At 40.0% G+C, this 20,717-nt stretch overlaps 1 protein-coding gene across 3 annotated transcripts in view; it reads left to right on the plus strand.

Annotated features, from left to right (window-relative positions):
• The window catches only part of LOC102535306 (cytochrome P450 2J2-like), a 59,484-nt gene that overhangs the window by 28,535 nt on the left and 10,232 nt on the right, over positions 1-20,717 (plus strand). For 2 of the 3 annotated variants that reach the window (XM_072974332.1, XM_072974331.1), the window contains exons 2-6: positions 10,717-10,879; positions 13,444-13,593; positions 13,968-14,128; positions 16,659-16,835; positions 18,678-18,819. In XM_072974332.1, coding sequence (XP_072830433.1) covers positions 10,717-10,879; positions 13,444-13,593; positions 13,968-14,128; positions 16,659-16,835; positions 18,678-18,819 — 793 coding nt within the window. Of the gene's footprint in view, positions 1-7,837; positions 7,920-10,716; positions 10,880-13,443; positions 13,594-13,967; positions 14,129-16,658; positions 16,836-18,677; positions 18,820-20,717 lie in introns of those variants that run through there. The other variant, XM_072974333.1, reaches the window with a different exon arrangement.

The following is a 20,717-nucleotide window of genomic DNA, read 5'->3' on the forward strand; positions in this document are numbered from 1 at the left end:
CAAAAAAAAAAAAAAAAAGAATGGAAATTGGTATTGGACCTGTCACCTAGGGAAGGAGCTCAAAGGAGGAAAAGCACCCTTATCTTGGGAAGCCCACTCACCAGTGGGGAGGTCAGCTGGAACAGAAAAGAAGCTTCAGATAAGCACCTGCTTGGCAGACAGAACAGAGAAATCTCTGGATTGAGACATGAGCTAGTTAGGTTAGGCCAGGATTGGGTGTTAGAGCAGAGGCAGGACCACAAGGAGAGGAATGGGGCTAACAGCACAGAGACAGCATCAGGGGGCTGGAGTGTGGCTTGGTTGAGGCTGGGCTTGTGACCAGAGCGGCCCTGGTCTCCCATATAAAGCACAACTGCTGGTGTGTATATGGGGAGACAAACAACACAAGACAACCATAACAGCCCAGAATGCGTTGCTCTGTACCATTGGTGACCCACATTCTAACCTGAAGAGGGGCACTGTTCAGACACTGTATTCACCTTGCTCTAAAGGGGTACAATTGCTGGTGGGCATCTCTTGTCAGAGGCAGGGCTGAAACCTGAGAATATTCCCAGAGATTGTGACACTACACAGGTGAAACTGAGGTTTGTCAAGCCCCAGGCTGTTGTGGCAAATTTTCTCTACTGCTTCCTTTGTGGACGCATGCCTCTGGTACAATCTAGCATAGTTCAGGTGTGTGGTGGGAGCTAGTCTGCCATTAACACTAAGCCTGCATTTGTGAACTCATGTCTGGGTTCTGGGCTTACCCTGTGGCTCATGGTGTATTGAGTGCATGTGCATTATGGCAGGTGTAAGTGCTTGATGTTAGCAGATCTGCCGTGGTGGCTCTGGGTGAAGAAGCTGGGGGAGACTAGGGTGGGTTGATGGCATTCCAATGGTTGAGGCAAGAACAATGGCAGTGTCAACAAACTACACTTTGTAAGCCTGCACAATGAGTGACAAACACCAAAGAGGGCACTCCCCAGTGGACATCTTTGAAGGAATACTCAGCTGCTCCTCTCCCAATGGAAGCATTCCACTCATACGTACCACATACCACAGCTCAGAAACTCGTCTGGAAGACTCTATTCCAACAACAGGGGAGAAAAAGGGGAGCAGACCTGGCCCCTGTCATGGCTGTGAAAACCACAGAGAAAAGAGGAGGTACCACGCAACCACCAGTGCAGGCTCTGATCACCACAACAGCAGTCACATCCCCCCAAGTCAAGGTGATAACAGTCACTGCATAGAGGAGGACAGACATGGTAAATATCCATACAGATATCCTGAAAAACAGCTCTCATGACAAAAGTATTACACAGGCACAGTCTACACAGTAACACTCCCACTTTTAAAATTAAAAAATATATATCTTCACGACCATAGTAGATAACCATTACACCTAAATCACAGAGTCAGAGAAATACAAGTAAAATGAAGGAGAGGAACAGCTCCCAATTAAAAGAACAAGAAAAGTCCCCATAAGAATGAACAATGAAATAGATCTTGACAGTCTACTACAACCTGAGTTGAAAAAGGAAGTTATAAAAGCCTTGAAGAAAGTAAGACAGGCTATTAATAAAAATGCAGATTACTGTGAAAAAGAAATAGAAAATATAAATAGGAACTAATTAAAATCAGAAATCTCCTTTGTGGAAATAGAAGCTGAACTAAAGGCAGTCAAGAGCAGACTAAATAATGTGGAAGAACAAATATCTATTTACAAGATAGATAATGGAAATCAATCAATCATTACAGCAGTAAAAATAAAAAATGAAAATGTAATGTAAGGGGCCTGTGGCATAATATAAAGCCTGCCAGTCCATGCATAATAAGGGTCCCAGTTGGAGAAGAAAGACAAAAGGTGATGAAAGTATATTTGAAGAAATTCATGACCAAAAACTTCCCAAACCTAAAGAAGGAAACAATATCCAAGTACAGAAACAACAAACATTTTGAAAAAGATGAGCTCAAACAGACCTACATCAACACATACTATAATTTGGATGGCTAAAATTAAGATAAAGGAAAGATTCTAAAGGCAGCAAGAGAAAAACATAGAGTTAGTTACAAGGGAACCTCTATAAGGATTTCAGCTCATTTCTCTAAAGAAACATTGCTGGCCAGAAGGGAGTGGCAAGATATTTTCAGAGTCCTTAAGAGAAAAACTGCAACATAGAATACTCTACCCAGCAAGACTACCCTGTAGAACAAGAGAGTTAAAGAATTTCTCAGACAAGCAAAAACTGAAAGAGTACACCAATACCAAACGTATCCTAAAAGAAATATTGAAAGTTCTCCTCTAAATATAAAAGAAACAGGGAACTATAGAAAGAGAAGAACACAACTGGAAATATGATATGAACAGAAGAGAATAAACATGAAGATATAAAAGAGAATAACAAAATCATAAAATATGGGACAGCACAGGAAGAAAATGTAGATTTTTTTCTTGTTCTTGATCTTTTTAGGATGTGTTTGAGCCAATATGATTACCGGTCTAAAGCAAATAGATATAGTAATGGATTAAAATTCTTGAAATTCAGGGTAACCAGGAAAAAAAAGCATACAATAAGGTCAAAAAAACAAAAGAAAAAAATGAAGATAACAAAAAAGAATATTATCAAAACATGAAAGGAAAAGTGAAAAGAAAATGACAGGAACAAATAAGAAATATAAAATCAATTGGAGAACAAAGTTTAAAATGGCAATAAACACACATCTATCAATAATTTCCATAAATATCATTGGATGAAATGCTCCAATGAAAAGACATAGAGTGGTAGATTGGGTAATAAACCTAGAGCCTAAAATGTACTGCCTACAATAGACCACTTTAGGGTAAGGGACATGCTTAGACTGAAAGTGACAGGATAGGAAAAGATAGTTCATGCAAATGGAAATGACAAAGGAAGCAGGAGTAGGAATACTTATATCAGACAAAATAGACTGTAAAACAAAGGACGTAAAGAAAGATAGCAAAGGACCCTACATCTTAAAAGGAGCACTACAAGAAGATACTACTCTCTTTAACACATATGCACCCAATAGAGAAGCACCTAAATGCATAAAGCAAATACAGACATAAAGGGAGAAATTGATGGAATGCAATAGCAATAGGAGAGTTTAACACCCTACTAACATAATCGGACAGATCTTCCAGATAGAATATTGATAATATTCATAAGGCAATGAAGATTCTAAATGACACAATAGAACAGTTAGATGTAATTGATATTTCCAAGACATTGAATCAAATATATATATATATATTCACACACACACACATGTTTTTCAAGTGCACATTGAATATTTTCAATATTAGACCACATGCTTGGATACAAAAGAAAGCTCATCAAATTTAAGAGTATAGAAATTATTTCAAGCATATTTTCTGATGGCATGAAACTAGAAATCAACCACAGAAAGAAAAATGAGTAAAGAAATTACTTCACAGAGACTAAATGACATGCTATTTAAAAAAAACTAGTTAAATGAGGAAATTAAAGAGAAAAATTAAAGAATACCTCTGAGACAAATGACAATGAAAACACAACCACTCAAAATCTATGGGATTCAGCAAAAGCAGCCCTAAGAGGGAAGTTTATATTGATACAGCCTTCCGCAAAACAAAAAGAAAAGTCTCAAGTAAACATTCTAGCCTACCATCTAAAAGAATACAAAAAAGAAGAACGAACAAAACCTAAGATCAGCAGAAGGAAAGAAATAATAAAGACTGGGGAGGAAATAAATAAAATAGAGATTAAAAAAAATAGAATAAATAAATCAAACCAACAGCTGGTTTTTGAAAGAGTAGACAAAATCGACAAACCTCTCGCCAGACTCAAGAAGAAGAAATGAGAAAAGACACAAATAAACTAAATAAGAAATGCAAACGGAGAAATTACAAGCAAAATCACAGAAATACAAATAAAAAGAAGAAGAAAAAAGGGAGACAGAGAGAAAATTCTATCAACAACGATATGGCAACAAATTGGATCACCTAGAAGAAACGGGTGAGTTTCTAGAAACATATGATCCAACAAAACTGAACCAAGAAGAAATAGATCATTTGAACAGACTGATTACTAGAAGTAAAATGGAATAGCAATTTTAAAAAACTTCTCTGGAAACAAAAGTCCAGGACCAGATAGCTTGATTGAGGAATTCTTCAAAAACATACAAGGAAGAACTCATACGTATCCTTCTCAGACTTTTTCAAAGTTTGAAAGGAGGGGCGCTGCCAAATTTATTCTATGAAGCCACCATCACCCTGCTACTGAAACCAGACAAAGACAGTAACAAAAAAGAAAATTACAGGCCAATATCTTTGATGAATATAGATGCAAAAATTCTCAACAAAATATTAGCAAACAAAATCCATCAACACCTAAAAATGATTGTACACTGGGATCAAGTTGGATTCATCCCAGGGACACAAGGATGATTCAACATACACAAATCAATCAATATTATACACCACATCAACAAAAGAAAGGACAGAAATTATATGACCATCTCAATACATGCAGAAAAATTATTTAGTGAAATTCAACACCCATTAATGACAACAACTCTTACCAAAGTGCATATAGAGGGAACATATCTCACCATGATCAAAGCTATTTATGACAAATCACAGCCAACATAATACTCAGTGGTAAAATGTTGACAGCCTTCACGCTAAAGTCTGGAACAAGACAAGGATGCCTACTCTCACGGCTTTTATTCAGCATAGCATTGGACCTAGCCACAGCAATCAGACAAGAAAAAGAAAGAAAAGGGATCCAAATTGGAAGAGAAGAGGTAAAATTGTCACAATATGTGGATGACATGATATTACATATAGAAACCTCTAAAAGTTCCACACAAAAACTACGAGAACTGGTAGAAGGATTCAGCAAGCTAGCAGGATACAAGATTAACATACAAAAACGTGTTGCCTTTCTGCAGACTAACAATGAAATATCAGAAAAAGAAAGTAAAGAAAGAATTCCTTTTAAAATTGCATCAAAAACTAAAATGACATACTTAGTAATACATCTGAACAAGGAGGTGATAGTCTTATATGTGGAGAACTACAAAACATTGATTAAGAAATTAAAGATTATTTAAATAAAAGGGATCTTATGCTCTTGCTTTGGAAGAATCAATTTTTTTACATTAGAAATTTTATTTAACTTCTTTTTTTTATTTTTTATTGAGTTATAGTCATTTTACAATGATGTGTCAATTCCAGTGTAAAGAAAAATTTTTCGGTTATACATGAACATATATATATTCATTGTCACAATTTTTTTCACTCTGAGCTACCATAAGATCTTGTATATTTTTCCCTGTGCTATACATTATAATCTTGTTTATCTATTCTACATTTTGAAATCCCCATTTGCCCCTTCCCACCCCCTACCCCCTTGGCAGCCACAAGTTTGTATTCTATGTCTATGAGTCTGTTTCTGTTTTCCATTTATCTTTTGTTTTTTTTTTAGATTCCACATATGAGCAATCTCATATGGTATTTTTCTTTCTCATTCTGGCTTACTTCACTTAGAATGACATGGAAGAACCTATGCTGTTAAAATGGCCATATAACTAAAAGCAATCTACAAGTTTAATATGATCCCTATCAAATTACTCAGGATATTTTTCACAGAGTTAGAACAAATAATCCTAAAATTTATATGAAATCAAAAAATACTCAGAATTCCTAACACAATACCAAAGAAAAAGAACGAAGTGGAGGAATGATCCTCCCAGACTTCGGACAATACTACAGAGCTACATTAAACCAAACAGCATGGTTTTGGCACAAAAACAGACAAATGGACCAGTGGAACAGAATAGAGAGCCCAGCAATAAATCCACATACCTATGGTCAATTCATCTTTCACAAAGTGGCAAGAATATACAATGGAAAAAAGACAATCTCTTCAGCAAGCAGTGCTGGGAAAACTGGACAGCAGCATATAGATCAATAAAGTTAGAACGCCCCTTCACACTATACACCAAAATAAACTCAAAATGGCTTAAACACTTAAACATAAGACAAGACACTATAAGCTTCCTAGAAGAAAACATAGGCAAAGCATTTTCTGACATTAATCTTAACAATGTTCTTCTAGGGTAGTCTACCCAGGCAATACAAATAAAAACAAAAATAAACAAATGGTACCTAATTAAACTTAAAAGTTCTTGCACAGGAAAGGAAACCATAAACAAAAGAAAACTACAAACAAATGGAAGAAAATATTTGCAAAAGAGGCAACTGACAAGGGCTGAAATTCCAGAATATATGAACAGCTCGTACAACTTAATAACAAAAAAAAATCCAATGCAAAAATGGGCAGAAGACCTCAACAAGCAATTCCCCTCTGAAGAATATGAATAATGTTCAGTATCAGACAAATGTAAATATCAGACTAATTATCAGACAAATACAAATCAAAACTACAGTGATGTATTACCCACAACAGTCAGAATGGCCATCATCAGTAAGTCTACAATAATAAATGCTGGAGAGGGTGTGGTGAAAGGGAACCCTCCTACGCTATTGGTGGGTATGAATTTTTATGCCCTCATTATGGAAAAGAATATGGAGATTCCTCAAAAACTAAAAATAGACTTACCATATGATCCAGCAGTCCCATTGTTGGGCATATATCTGGAGGGAACTCTAATTCCAAACTACATGTACCCCAATGTTCCTAGCAGCTCTATTTATAATAGCCAAGACATAGAAACAACCTAAATGTCCATCAGCAAATGACTGGATAAGGAAGTTGGGGTATGTATATGTGTGTGTGTGTGTGTGTGTGTGTGTATACACACACATACATAGACACATACATATCTCAGCCATAAAATAGAATACAATACTGCCATTTACAGCAATTCATTAGATTTCATTCTAATTGAAGTACTCCAGAAAGGGAAAGAATAGTACCATATGATATGACTTTTATATGGAATCTAAGAAAAAAAAATGAAACAAATGAACCTATTTATAAACTGAAACAGACTCGCAAACACAGAAAACAAACATGACTACCAGGGGGATTTGGGGGTGGGATGAGATGAATTGGAAGTTTGAGCTTTGCAGATACTACCTACTATATATAAAATAGATAAATCACAGTTTTATACTATACAGAACGGGGCACTATATTCAATATCTTGTTGTAACCTGTAATGAAAAAGTACATGAAAAGGAATATCTGTATGTTTATGTTTGCCTGAAATATGATGCTGAACACCAGAAACTGAAACAACATTGTAAGCTGACCAGGATAGGAAGGCCATTTTGTAGCATAAGGTCATCCAAAGATGCCAGTTCCTTCTATCTTCTTGTTGTCTTGCAACATGTTCCATTTTCTTGAAGGGAGAAAGGGGCAGGTGGTGAGAAGCACCTTCCATCTAAGGACATGACTCAGTAGATGCACACATCCCCACTGCTCAAGTCCCATTGGCCCCACCTGGAGGAGCTGGGCAATGTGGCCTTCGATTGGGAAGCCATGTGGCCAGCTAATATAGAGGGAGCTCCACCACTCAGAAGAAGAGAAAATATCTTCATCCTTTCATTTAATAATGAGACATGCAGAGACAGGTAGGGAGAGCCCAGCTTTACACCCACTAGCTATGTATACTGCCCCTACATATAAGGTAGCAATGTCAGAAGGTACCTGGCAGCTGTGAAGCACTTCATGAAAACCTGTTGGAGTGAACTTGAATTTGATTTCCACAGACTGTTCTCAGAAACCTAGCAGAACCCCAAGAACTACCTGTGAGACCAGGAATCTTAGCAGGAGCTGATGGGCTCAGGGGACTGGTGAAGCCCTGAAAGTTCATGTGTGCATCACTGTGTTCATGTGCACAGGATTTTCCTGGAGAGCAGATCCCTGACATAACACTAGATTTTCAAAGGATTCTCTGATTGAAAGAGGGTAAGAATCCCGTTTATGAACTTTTATTCTGTATGGCCTTAGGTTTCCTTTTTCACCTTATTGGAAAGAAATACTTTTTAGCTATGAAAGCATGCAAATACATTGAAACAACATTTTGAAATATAAAATATTGAGTGAGAGAGAGAATCTTAGCCTTTCTTGTGTGCAGCCTGCATTCCCCCCTCCCCCACACACTCTCTGCTCAGCACTGGTGAGTGTTCAGAGGAACAGACCCTCTGACCTACTGCCAGGGGGAGTAAGAATTGGTACCCTCTTCCTATTTAGCTTTTCTTTTTGTGTGTCTTTACTTTGTTGATTTTTCAGATTCAGAGCTTAGAGTAACAGGAATCTCCTACAACTTTGTATCATGTGTTTCAATCTCTTGTCTCACTGACTGACCAGTTCTAATTATTTTATTCTAAATATTTATTTCTTCCACTTTATTACTTAACTACTGAATCCTACGTTTGGAATTTTTATCCTTCATATTAAATTTCCTGTCTATTACTTTTACTTGCCTTTTAAAGCTCCTGATAACTTTTCCCTTAATTTTTCTGATTTTTACTGATTTTAAGCCTGTTGTAGCTTACTGAACCATCTTGTTTTTAACCTTTTTTGTTCCCTTACTCTCTCTTTTTTTAATGTGTCCTTTTTGTTGTACATGGAAATTTATTCTCTACCTTACAAAGTTTTCCCAGATAACTGTGGCTCCTACATTTACCTCCATGTAAAGCAATTGACACCATGACTGGAGGGTGTACTTAAGAATTGTCAGACATCACTTTTTTAATAAAATGCGATTCAATCCTATCGGACTAGAAATATGCATGAGCAGAGAGCTGGCAAAGATGGAACTCTGAGGACGTTCCTTTCCAGAAATGCTAATTGAAGGCTGAGGCCCTTCCAAGAACAAGCTGAGATTCCAGGTTGTATACATTGTCAGATAGGAGTCATTTAGCTTAACCTGACATTTTCAGCTGTTCCCAAAAACATCTTTATTGTATATTCTTATATCCTCGAGAAGTCATTTTCTTAAATCCCTAGGGTTCATCCAGGCATTTACAAAGATGAAGTAAAAATCTCGATTCCCATTGCTTCCATTTCTTGGACAGAGGCATGTATGTCAGAGACAGACAAGCTTAAGATGGAATCTTGGCTCTGCCCTTTCTATCAAAACAGGATAACTGTGCTAGTGATGAACAAACATTGGTGGAAAACTCTGGTCGAAAAGGACCATGGAAGGGTTGAGTTTCGACTCGGTGTTTAATATGGGAGCAGGGTGGTGGAAAAAGACTAAATCCACAGTATTTGCTCCAATGGGGTGATGAGCTGCAGGGAGCTTGGGGTGACATGGGGGAGCATAAGTGGATGGCAGGTGGGGAGGAGGGTCCCCAGACATCTGGAGGAAATGAGCCTTTCTTTTTGATACCATGGCCTGCAGCTGGACACAGCCCTGCACACAGGAGGCAGGGACAGGGTCTACTTAGATTTCTCTCTTGAAGAAACATGTCAGGGAAGACTTTGATTAATGACCATTGACTGCCATTCAAGATATCTGAGCACATACCTGCTCATTTGTGTGCAGTCAGGACACACCTACACACTTTCCCATCCTCTTCCTCTTTCTGTCCTAGGCTCCTCACTCTGATTCTCAGTTTCACGCTCTCATTCCACTAAACTCCAAGGTTCTAGCGCCATCTCAGGTTCACATCTTTGTCTTATATCTTACATAATGCCTGCCAATTTCCCTCCAACACCCAAAGCTTTCTCACCTTGGCTACATTACTTTGGGTGTGACTCATTTTCCTTTTCTGAAAGGCAAAGAAATTCATTCCTTCTGTAGGGTGCTTGTGAAGTTAAGTGAAATAGCATGTGAAGGTGCTTAACCTGGCATCCAGGAGATGTGGGTGACTGAACATGAATGCCTTTCTCCAGCTCATCATCCCTATGGTCTCAACCACTCTTTGAAGATGAGTGCATAAATTCATTTGTGCACATTTGCACATGGATCCCATTCATTTCCCAGAGGCTGGGGTGGCTTTCTGCCAGTTTCCAGAAAACAAAGTGCCTTCCAGATTGCTGCCTTTCTTCTTCCTCACAGAACCCTCTGGTTGAGGAATAATTTTCCCATTTATAACTAGAGAACTGAGGCACAAAACAAATAAAGGAACTTTTCCAAGAGCTCACAGCAGTCAACCATGGAGTTAAGACCTGTCTCCAGAACTAGTGTGCTAGTGTGTCTTCTCCACATCTGAACCCAGCCCCATAGTGAATTTTGTATTCTCTGGAATGTGTTGTCAAGGGTGCTTTCTCCTCTGGTTAAACAATTATGATTTGCTAGTAAATGTAGGCTTGCTACACCAGACACTCATTATAATGTCTCAGCCTTCCCTGGTGAGTCGGGTATGCTGGATTCTCTTCCTTTACTAGACTCTAAAATACTTGAGTTTAGATAATTTGCTTATATTATACTTGTGTCTTTAGGCCTGTTCTTAAGACACATGGTATATGCTCACTCAATTCAAGTAGGATGAACACAAGAATGAATGATTATAAGGAAACTTTATGTCCTGTAGTGAATTCAACCCAAATATAGTTGAGAGGAGGAAAAATGGAAAAAGAAACATTCCCATCAGACCAAGGTGCATATGCACACACACACACACACACACACACACACACACAAACACATGTGTGTGCACGCAACCTCCCTTCAATACAGACTGCACACACACCCTTGATTCCTGGACACACAGCCATGTGCATATTCAGCTGTGAGTGTTTTATGATTTTTCAGATGGTGAAGAAATACGGGAATGTTCTTAGGCTGGAATTTGGTGACTTGTCTTCAGTTGTTATAACTGGATTGCCCTTAATCAAAGAAGCCCTTGTCCACCAGGGCCAAAACGTTGTGAACCGCCCTAGAACCCCTCTCATGGAACGTCTCTTTATGAACAAAGGTAAGTGCCTGAACTAATGTGAAGTATATGTTGGATATTCTTGTGGTCTGTGACAGGTGCCTTGGTGACTTAATGCTCCAACACTCCCAGGGACCAGCCCCATCATAAAGTTCCTGCCCCTGAAGGAAGCTGAGTGCCTGCATTCCCCACTGAAGGCCAGTCCTCAGGGACCCTGGCCGGGTCAACCCAGTGTCAGGGATTTGGGTGAAGCTGTGTCACCTGCGTGAACTCACTCTGGGTGCTTTTATAAATCAGTGTCCTCCTCACTCAATGATGAGATATGTTTTATAAGAGGAAGCAGCATGTTCTCAGTCTCTCTGCTTTCAGACTGACATCTTTCTCCTAGGAAATGGATGTGGATCATTGTCTTTCTGCTGAGTATGTGAACCCTCCGTGCCTCAAGTTGCTTATTCTTTAATATTGAAATTGTGCCCCACAAGGTATCTCCACACTTTGGGTCTATATAAGAAGAGTTTGGCATGAATACATAAAATGATCTTTAATCAACTTACACGTTGAAAACTCTAAGTGAAAAATGGAAATAATTTCTTCTAACAAGTCACCCATTTTTTAGGTGCTTCTCAATTATTCTTTGAAATATTGTACCCATTACCTCTACATCCATTCACTCTATTTGTAATCTGCCCTGTGACACCTGGTGGCGGACATGACTGATGTAACAGTGAGTAGAACAAACAAAGTCCTTGCCATCATGTAACTTACATTCTATTTAGAAAGACAGTATCAATTACTGTAATAATTTAAAGTCTTATTGTTATGAAGGTAAATGCAGGTGCACTTACTAGGGGTATATCATCTAGTCCTGAGGTTCAAAAGGGCTTATGTATGTAAGTGACAATTAATTTAGGAAACTGAGGAAGCAACAAGGCAGAGGGAACAGAATATGAAAAGTCTCTGAGGAGGAAAGGAGGGAAGGAGGGAGATGAACTTGAGGAACTGAAAGGGGGCCAGTGTGGCAGCGCAGGGATTCAATGGAGGTGAAGCTGCTGCGTTTGGCCAGGACCCTTCAGGCACATTCTTGTTAAGGATGCTGCATTTATCTGAAGAACAAGGGAAACTCTCAAATGGTTTAAGTAGAGGAAGGAATCATCATGTCCACAGAGTGAACTTTGAAGATTAATGCAGGCTGCAATGTCCATAATAGAATAAAGGGACAAAGAGACTATTGTAGCATTTTTGTTAGAGAGGTGGGATCTTGGGCTACAATAGATTAGACCAGGATAGTGGCGGTGAAGATACATGGATTTAAGAACTTCAGGAGGTAAGTCCAGTAAGACATGATGACCTAAATGGAGGGAGAATGAGGTATTGAAGTGGACACACAAATGGGCAGATAAAGGGAAGAAGGAATATTTAGGGAAAGACAAGGTGTGGGCTGGCTTGGGTGGGGAATTATGTGGAGTAAATGAGGAATTCAGTCATGGATAAGCTGATTTTAAAAACCTTTAAATCAGCAGAGTCAAGCAGACAACTGTATGCACGCCTGGAGCTGAGAGTCAGAAATAGATATTGACTATCAGTAGACGTCATTAACACTCTAAGAGTTAATGAGTTTTTCTCAGGAATGGAGGATAGGGTAGGAAGAGAAGAGGCTTGAAGATCATGAAACTTGAAGAACTGCATCATTTTGAAATTTGATAGAAGTAGATGAATTAACCAAAATGTGGTAAATTCTTGGTGGTCAGAAAATTCGGAGGAAAATCTGGAGAGTGAGGGGTCCTGAGCACCACTGGAAGAGAGTGTTTCAAGAGAGAAGTGTCTCAGGCTGCTAACGGATCCAGATGAGTTTGAAAAGGATCCTGGATTTGACAGCAGGGAGGGGCATTTGATGGAGAGGGTGGAGGCCAGAGCCAGACATTGAAAGGGACTGAAGAGTGCTCTGGACTTGAAGACATGAAAGGAGTGTGACCTCACCTGTGTGATGTAATAAATGATGGTCTATTGAACACAGCAAGATGGGGTATTTTCCCCTTTGCTGTGCTGTTGTTTTTGCATAGACTGTTCATGCTTATTTGATTTCTTGAGTGATTCATTTATCTTTAAAATCTGGCTTGGAGTAGAGCCTTGACTCCTTATGAGTAAGGATTTTGTCTAATCAACACGTGCATTCTTAGCATGTAGCACAACAAATACTAAACTGTACTTGGGTGACAAGTAACCAATGCATTGGGTTCAGAGTCAGGCAGTCTGAATTTGAAAGCCTGTTCTCCTAGTTACTAACTCTGTGACCTTGCAGAGATTACTTATATCCATCATGTCTCTTTTCCCTCCTAGACCAGATTAGGGGTGGGATGTTGACAGTAATAACAGTACCTAGCTCAGAGAGGCTCTGTGAGTACTACATTACATAATGCATTAAAAATACAAGTGTGTTCCGGCATTGCAAGCAAGCAGTAAATACTAGTCGTCATACCCATGGCTTTGGGGTTATTTCTCTGAACAGTTTTCAAGTGCCTTTTGCCCTCCTCCTTCCTTCCATCTGATACACATCCCCATGGCATTTGTTGGCTGTCTTTACGTAATGTTCACTTCTTTTTTCCCAGGATTGATCATGTCCAATGGCCAGGAATGGAAGGAGCAAAGAAGGTTTGCCCTGATGACACTGAGGAACTTCGGTTTAGGAAAGAAGAGCTTAGAGGAACGCATTCAGGAAGAGGCCCGCTACCTCACCCAGGCAATAGGAGAGGAGGACGGTGCGTGTGTCATAGGTCATGTGCAGGAGACTGTGGCTCATTCCTTCACTGACCAGATGCTTAATAAGTGCCCACGTGCCTGCCCTGTGCCCAGCACTGTGTAGGGCCCTGAGGGGTTAACAGTGAACAACTAACCATGACCTGCCCTCATGGAGCTGGAGAATTAGACACAAGAAGATGGGTATAGAACACATTGATTTAAATCCTGGTTGTCAGTTTGACTTCCAGGCACTGACTGAGTACTTGCTGTAGGTCAGACCCTGTGGAGGGTGCTGGGGCCACAGTCTCAGAGGTGGTACTATACTCAGTGTGTCCTGTGTCATGTAGGGTAGACCCTCAGAGGAAACAGAAAGACCCCAATTCTCTCCCTCCAGGACAGCCTTTTGACCCTAACTTGAAAATCAAGAATGCAGCTTCCAATATTATTTGCTCCATCACATTTGGGGAGCGTTTTGACTACCAGGATGAGCAGTTCCAGGAGCTGCTGAGGCTGTTGGACGAGTTCATGAGTCTGCAGACATCAATATGCTGCCAGGTGAGACGTTCTCACTTCCTACCTTAGATAATGATATTGGGTTAATGTCAGAAACAGATTTTGTTTTTTTAAGCTAATGTATAGCCTTTTAAAATTGATTTTAACACAAAATGTTTGAAATCAGTCTGTTGTATTTATTGTTTTAGATAAGATTGTTTCAATTTACTATAGACAAAGAATGTTATTAACATTCAGGTATAGCATAAACTTCATATGACCTACTCCTATGGAGCCACGTTGTTTTCTTTAAAAAGCAAAGGGTCACAACAGCCTTTGAGCCCCTCCTGTCCATGTTCTTCCCTAACCCCCCACCCCCATCCTCCCTCAGAAGTTCCCTTCTGTGCCTGGTGCTCCCTGTCTGCACTGTTCTGAGTCATACGTTAGATGCTCTTGTTTTTAATTTGTTTAGTTTTCTATTGTGTGACTATGCCACTGTTTATTATTCGATTCTCTACTGATGGACATTTGGGTGACTTCCAGTCTGGGGATGTGGGGACTAAAGCTGCCATGAACATTCTTGTTTAGTTCACGTGGACACATCTTCCCATTTCCCTTACATTTACACCTGTGTGTAAAAAATATTTAAATTTGTCCCTGTTGGCTGCGCTACTTATGTGCCCACCGACTCTTCATATGGTCAATTATCCAGTTTTGTCAGGTATTGATGTAGGGGGTTCAAACCTCACCCCTTCCTTGGTGGGCCCTTCCCTTCTCCTCTATCCTCTAGGCCAGTGAGTCTGTCAGTAACTCTGCTCAGCTTCTTGGTCTCTCGGCCTCTTTTCTGGATTTGAAAGACACTTTGATGGAAAATCAGCCCTAAGTGTTGAGGTCACCTCTCTGGTGTCTAGAAGGGGGTTTGCTGTTATTTATTCCTGACAAGCATCTTTATATCGAGCTTTGGACCCATCACACCAAAGGTGCTAAATCAGTTCCATGTGATTCCTGGCACATTAAAGGGGCCTAATGAATGTGGGCTTTTATGATTATTGTCAATGTTAGTTTTGAATCATATTCCCTTTTCTCTCTTCTAATCAAGGTAGTCCCCCATTCAGCAATTCCAATTCTTACTTCTTCTTAAGACAGAGCTGAGGAAATCATAACAGTTCAGTGGGTACCCAGCTGACTGCTTGCAAGGATGTGAAATTCCCAGGAGGGTAGGATGGGGCAGCAGGGCAGGGGTAGAAGCATTCCTTAGAGGCACAAAAAGACCAGGCATATTGATGGACAACTAAACACACGTTATCTCTGCTGATTTTTTTATAACTGTTCTTTAAAGATAAAATGAAGCATCTTGATGTGTGCAAGCAGGTAAGGGAGTATGTAAGCAAATCCACACAGTGTCCACTGGCTCTGTGTAAAGTGGGGATAGAATATCATGTCATTAGTCAGAAAATAACCCTCAGGCCTGACTGGCAGACAGATAAAGTAGCTACAGATCACAACATTATTACTATTATCAGAGGAGTATTATACCTAAAAAGCAGGAGAGCTAAAAGCCAAACTCGTGCCTGTTCATTTTAAATCTAGCCCACTTTCCATTATGTTATACTATCTCTTTTACCAGATATTATTAGAGAGAATACCTTCAAAAACCACTTCATTTCAGTATAAGATGTCTTACAACACGGAAATTACATCAGAGTGGGGACAGGCAAATAAACAGATATATGTCTTTAACATAGATACATACAGAGACACATAGACAGGTGGACATGTTTTACACAAACACAAGTATATATACACCAATGCAACTAGTTATAACTGCCAAGAAGTAAGTTAAAACAAAATAAAGAAATGAAAGGAGGCTGCGGAAGTTCTGCTAATTATAGGATCATCAGGCAAGACAGCTCCAAGGAGGTGACCTTTGAGCAGCACCTTAATGAAGGAAGGGGCTGAGTTATGCAGATTTCAGAGGAAGACCATACCAGGTGGAAGGAACAGCAAATGCAAAGACCTAGACAAGGACATCCTGGGTGTTACCGCAGAGGCCAGTGGGGCTACACTTAAAAGAGTAAGAGAGAGGAAGATGGTGGGGAGGGTAGCAGAGGAGGAGACAGGAATGTGAGGGGCCAGCTAATGGAGAGCGACAGTCCAGGAGAATGAGGTGAATTTTTTCTAAATATAATGGAAAGTCACTGAAGGATTGAGAGCCAGAAAGTGAAGTGATCAGTTAAACTGTTAAATGATCCCCCTGGGAGCTCAATGGAAAGTAGCCTAGGAATGGTGTGAAGGATGGAATCAGGAAAACTGTTGGAGGCTCTTGCAGCATCCAGGTAGGATATGCTGGTGGATTGTACAAGGATGAGAAAGCGGTTGGAGTGGTGATGGGTCCTCTTATACTGGTTAATTGTGGATGGAGGGATGGAATTCTTGGCCAGAGGGTAAGAAGAGGGATGAGAGATTAAAAAACTGGAGGGTGACCCAAGGGATAAGTCTAAACAGAGAAAAGAGAAAGAGCAGATGGTTTCATGTCTTAAAAAGTGCAAAACTGGCACAGTTTTGTCTCCATAATTGTTTTTTCCTTAATCAGCTCTATGATTTTTTTCCACGGATAATGAACTTCCTTCCTGGACCCCACCAAAGGCTCTTTAGTAACTGGGAAAAACTGAAAATGTTTGTTACCCATGTGATTGAAAACCACAAGAGAGACTGGAATCCTGCTGTAGCAAGAGACTTCATTGATGCTTACCTCCAGGAAACAGAGAAGGTGAGGAATCCAGAGTTGTTTCCTGAGGTTTGATCTTAAAGAGCAGTCGAGGGGATTCAAGTGTCCTATTGCTGCTGTAACAAATTACCACAAACTTGGGGGCTTAAAAGAACACAATATATTGTCTTATAGTTTGAAACATCACAAGTCTGAAACCAACTTCACTGGGCCAATGTCAGGGTCATACAGGGCTGGCTTCTTCTGGAGGCGCAGGGGAAAATCTATTTTCTTGACTTTTCCAGCCTGTAGGGGCTGCTTGATACCCCTTGATTCATGGCCCTTCCTCCATCTTTAGAGTCATCAATATAGCACCTTCTCTGTTACCAACATTACGTCTCCATTTTATGATCATCTTGCTCCCCTCTTGTAAAGCTTCCTGTGAATATATTGGGCCCCGTGGGATGACCCAGGATCATCTTCTCACATCAATATCTTTAATGTAATGATATCTACAAAGTCCCTTCTGCCACATAAGCTACCATTCCTGGGTTCCAGAAATCGGCTCATGGACACCTAACTGGGTCTTTATTCAGCCCATCACAAGGAGAAAATTATAGGCAGTATTTCAGACGGTGAAAGAATATCATTAACTCAGAATTGAAGAGACATTTAATATATAGAAATCAATTATACTTAATTAGAAAAGAGAAATAGTTAAACACTTAAAAATTTTAAAGAAATATAGAAGTTTAATGGTATTAAGCTCGAGGCTTTTGAAACCTGAAATACTGCGAGGTTATGTGTTCTTGACCTTCTACCCATCTCTGAAGGAGATACACACAAAAGGAGAAATGAGTATAGTTTCATTATAGTTGAACCAATGCCAAGTACCCTACCCCTTCCCCCAGCTCCCCAGGTCAGAACACAAGTAAAGCTGAGTCTGATGCCAGAGTTCAGACTCAAGTGGGAGAGAGTTTTCCTTCCTCCCTTGTCCCCAGATCACCCACATTTCAACCATATAGGAAAAAAGCAGGACAAATCAAGACTGAATGAATAGCTTTTACCATAGTAACCCCTCTGGTTAATACACATCACTGCATCCCTGTCGTCATCTATGACTCATCAGATTATTTATTCCTTTCCTGGAGTTGACAGAGTGGTGGATTTCCTTCCATCTCCTCTCTTATTTCTCCTTATTGGCACAGCATTCCTGGAAGCATTGGTTCTCCTCAGAGGAAGAGACTCCACCTGCTGTAAGGTGTGCAGGTGTGGGACCACACACAGAGGAATGTTGACACAGTTAAGCTTCTGGAGGAAGGTGGTAAAGATGCTGGAGAACCATGAGGAATGGTTGTTGGAATCAGCGAAGTTTAACCTAGAAAGGAAAAGAATAATGGGGAAAATGAAAATTGTTATAGTTTAGAGATATCCAGTTCATTTTTTCTGGTATCAGTACAGACACTTTTTCAGTAATTGCTACGTACCCTATATATCTCACATAATTCATAATGCTATTGTAATGGCTGAATGTTGTTAGTTCTGTTTTATGAATCAGGAAACTGAAGCACAGAGAGGTTTATTAACTTTCTCAAACTACACAGATAGTGAATGATGTGGCTAGTATTGGAACCCCCGGCTGTTTTTCCAGGGTACTAACAGATTCTTCCAAGTTCTGGGCATAAAAAAATAATTAGTCATCTTGATTTTCATCCACCAAAGGTAACAAAGCATCCAGCACTAGGGCAGGAGGACACTTATGACATTCCATCCTCCTGAGATGGGCAAAGGGAAATCATTTCTCCTGGGGGGTCTCTCCTCCCACATTCTCTCCAGTATGAAGCCCTTGTTTGTTGTGACAGCCAAGAACTATCTGATTAAGCCAACAAACATTGTGCTTTCCAGCATAGAGGCAATGCTACTGCAAGTTTCAATGAAGAAAACCTCATCCACAGCACCCTGGACCTCTTCTTCGCTGGAACGGAGACAACTTCGACGACGCTGCGCTGGGGTCTGCTCTACATGGCCCTGTACCCCGAAATCCAAGGTGAGCTTGTCAGTGAGTGTGGCTGGGCCAGGTCAGGATGGTGCCTCCTGGAACACACTTCCCACGTTGGGTCCAGAATACAGATGGTAAGATGGAGAGATGTTTCAGTTTTTCTGAAACAGTCAGAACTGTGATAGGTCCCTGTACTACAAACATAACAGAGAGTACCTCCCCTCAGGAAGCTGCCAGTCTAGTGAAGAAGACACTGAAGTCCATGATGTCCATGAAGTCCGTGAGTTCCTGGGAAGGGTTACATACCATTCAGAAATGAATACTGGTTCTTATCTTCCCTCCCGTTAAGTCATGTCTTCCACTGCCCTGTGGATGATGTTCAGACTCCTGACTCCAGTGTATCCTGCCCTGTGATGTGCCCCTTCCTACCTGTTCAGCCTCAACTCCACCCTGCATGGTGGCCTCACTAAATGACATGTGGTTTTCATTACACCGTCCTAATTTACGCCTCTGTGCCATCACACCTGCTCCTCCCTAGAAGAATAACACAGGGAAGTACTTCCCTAATTTCTCTACACGGTAGACCACTAGCTATGCTTGAAGAATCTACTCAGACACACACCCCACTCAGATGTCTCCCCACTCTCTAGGAAACCACTAGCGTTTCTTCCTTTGGGGACAACCACGTGCACCTCCATCACTTTGCTTTTTGAGCATTATCTACATATCTCCCCACAGGCTGTAGCTCATTGCAGGACAGTGACTGGTACCATCGTTTTGCTTTCTCAAGACCCCAGAACACTTTGTGCACATGAAGGATAAACACTGTTGGGGTACAGGGTTTTAAACTCGGTAATAGTTTGATAAAAGAACATAGAGTCAATTTAGTGGATCAAGATTAACTTTTTCCTTCAATTAAAACAAATGGAAAAATCAGAGTGCTTCCAGTGTACTACAGACAAGTATTTTTCATGAAATTCTCATTTCTTACCTTATATATGCATAAGTGTATACTGTACATGTGTGTATATTTTTACTCCTGTGTCCTGAGTCATGGTGTACAATGTATTTGTAATTGTGAATCACAGGGTTTTTGTTTTTGTTTTTGTTTTAAGTTTAAAAGCTAGTTAGGATCTAGATATGGCTTCTCTATTAGAGATTCCAAAATACCAATGGCTTAAATGACAGAAGGGGAAGCAACACAGGTTAATGGATGAACAAACAAATCGTGACATGCAGTGGAATATTATTCAGCCTTAAAAAGGAGAAATCCTGACACATGCTTTCATATGGAAACCCTGAGGACATGACACCAAGCTAATCCAATCAAAAAAGGACACATACTGTATGTTTCTATGTATAGGAGGTATCAGGATTTGGTGTATTCATAGAAAGTGAAAGTAAAATGCTGGGTGTCAGAAGCTGGAGATGGGGAACATGAGGAGTTTTCACTGAATGGATGCAAAGTTTCAATTTTGCAAGAAAAATAAGTTCTGGTGGTTGGTTGTATAACAAGGTGAATGTACTTAACATTATTAAACTATATATGTAAATGGTTATGATGTTAAACTGTACATTTTTTAACCAAAATTTTTAAAGTTTTCTAATGGTATGTAAAAAAAAAGATTTATTTTTCTCTCAAGTGAAAAATTCTAAGCTGGACTGTGCAGAATTTTAGGTTCCAAGCTCTGTCTAATGTATTACTCTGTTGTGTCTAGAATGATGCCCTTTGTGGCCGTCTCAAAGTTGCCTCACCAATAAGGCTGCGTTTCCACCAATAGGAAGGGAAGGGAGAAGCAACCTTAACTTTAAGGGAATGTTCCCAGTGTTAAACATCCCTCAACATACATTCTTTATTCCAAAACATAGGTCACAAGGGAATCTTGGAAATGGAGTTTTTAGCTGGGGAACCAGGTATCCAAATAAAATTTCTATTACCCTAGAAA

Source organism: Vicugna pacos, chromosome 13, assembly GCF_048564905.1.
Source record: "Vicugna pacos chromosome 13, VicPac4, whole genome shotgun sequence".
NCBI classification, from domain to species: Eukaryota; Metazoa; Chordata; class Mammalia; order Artiodactyla; family Camelidae; genus Vicugna; species Vicugna pacos.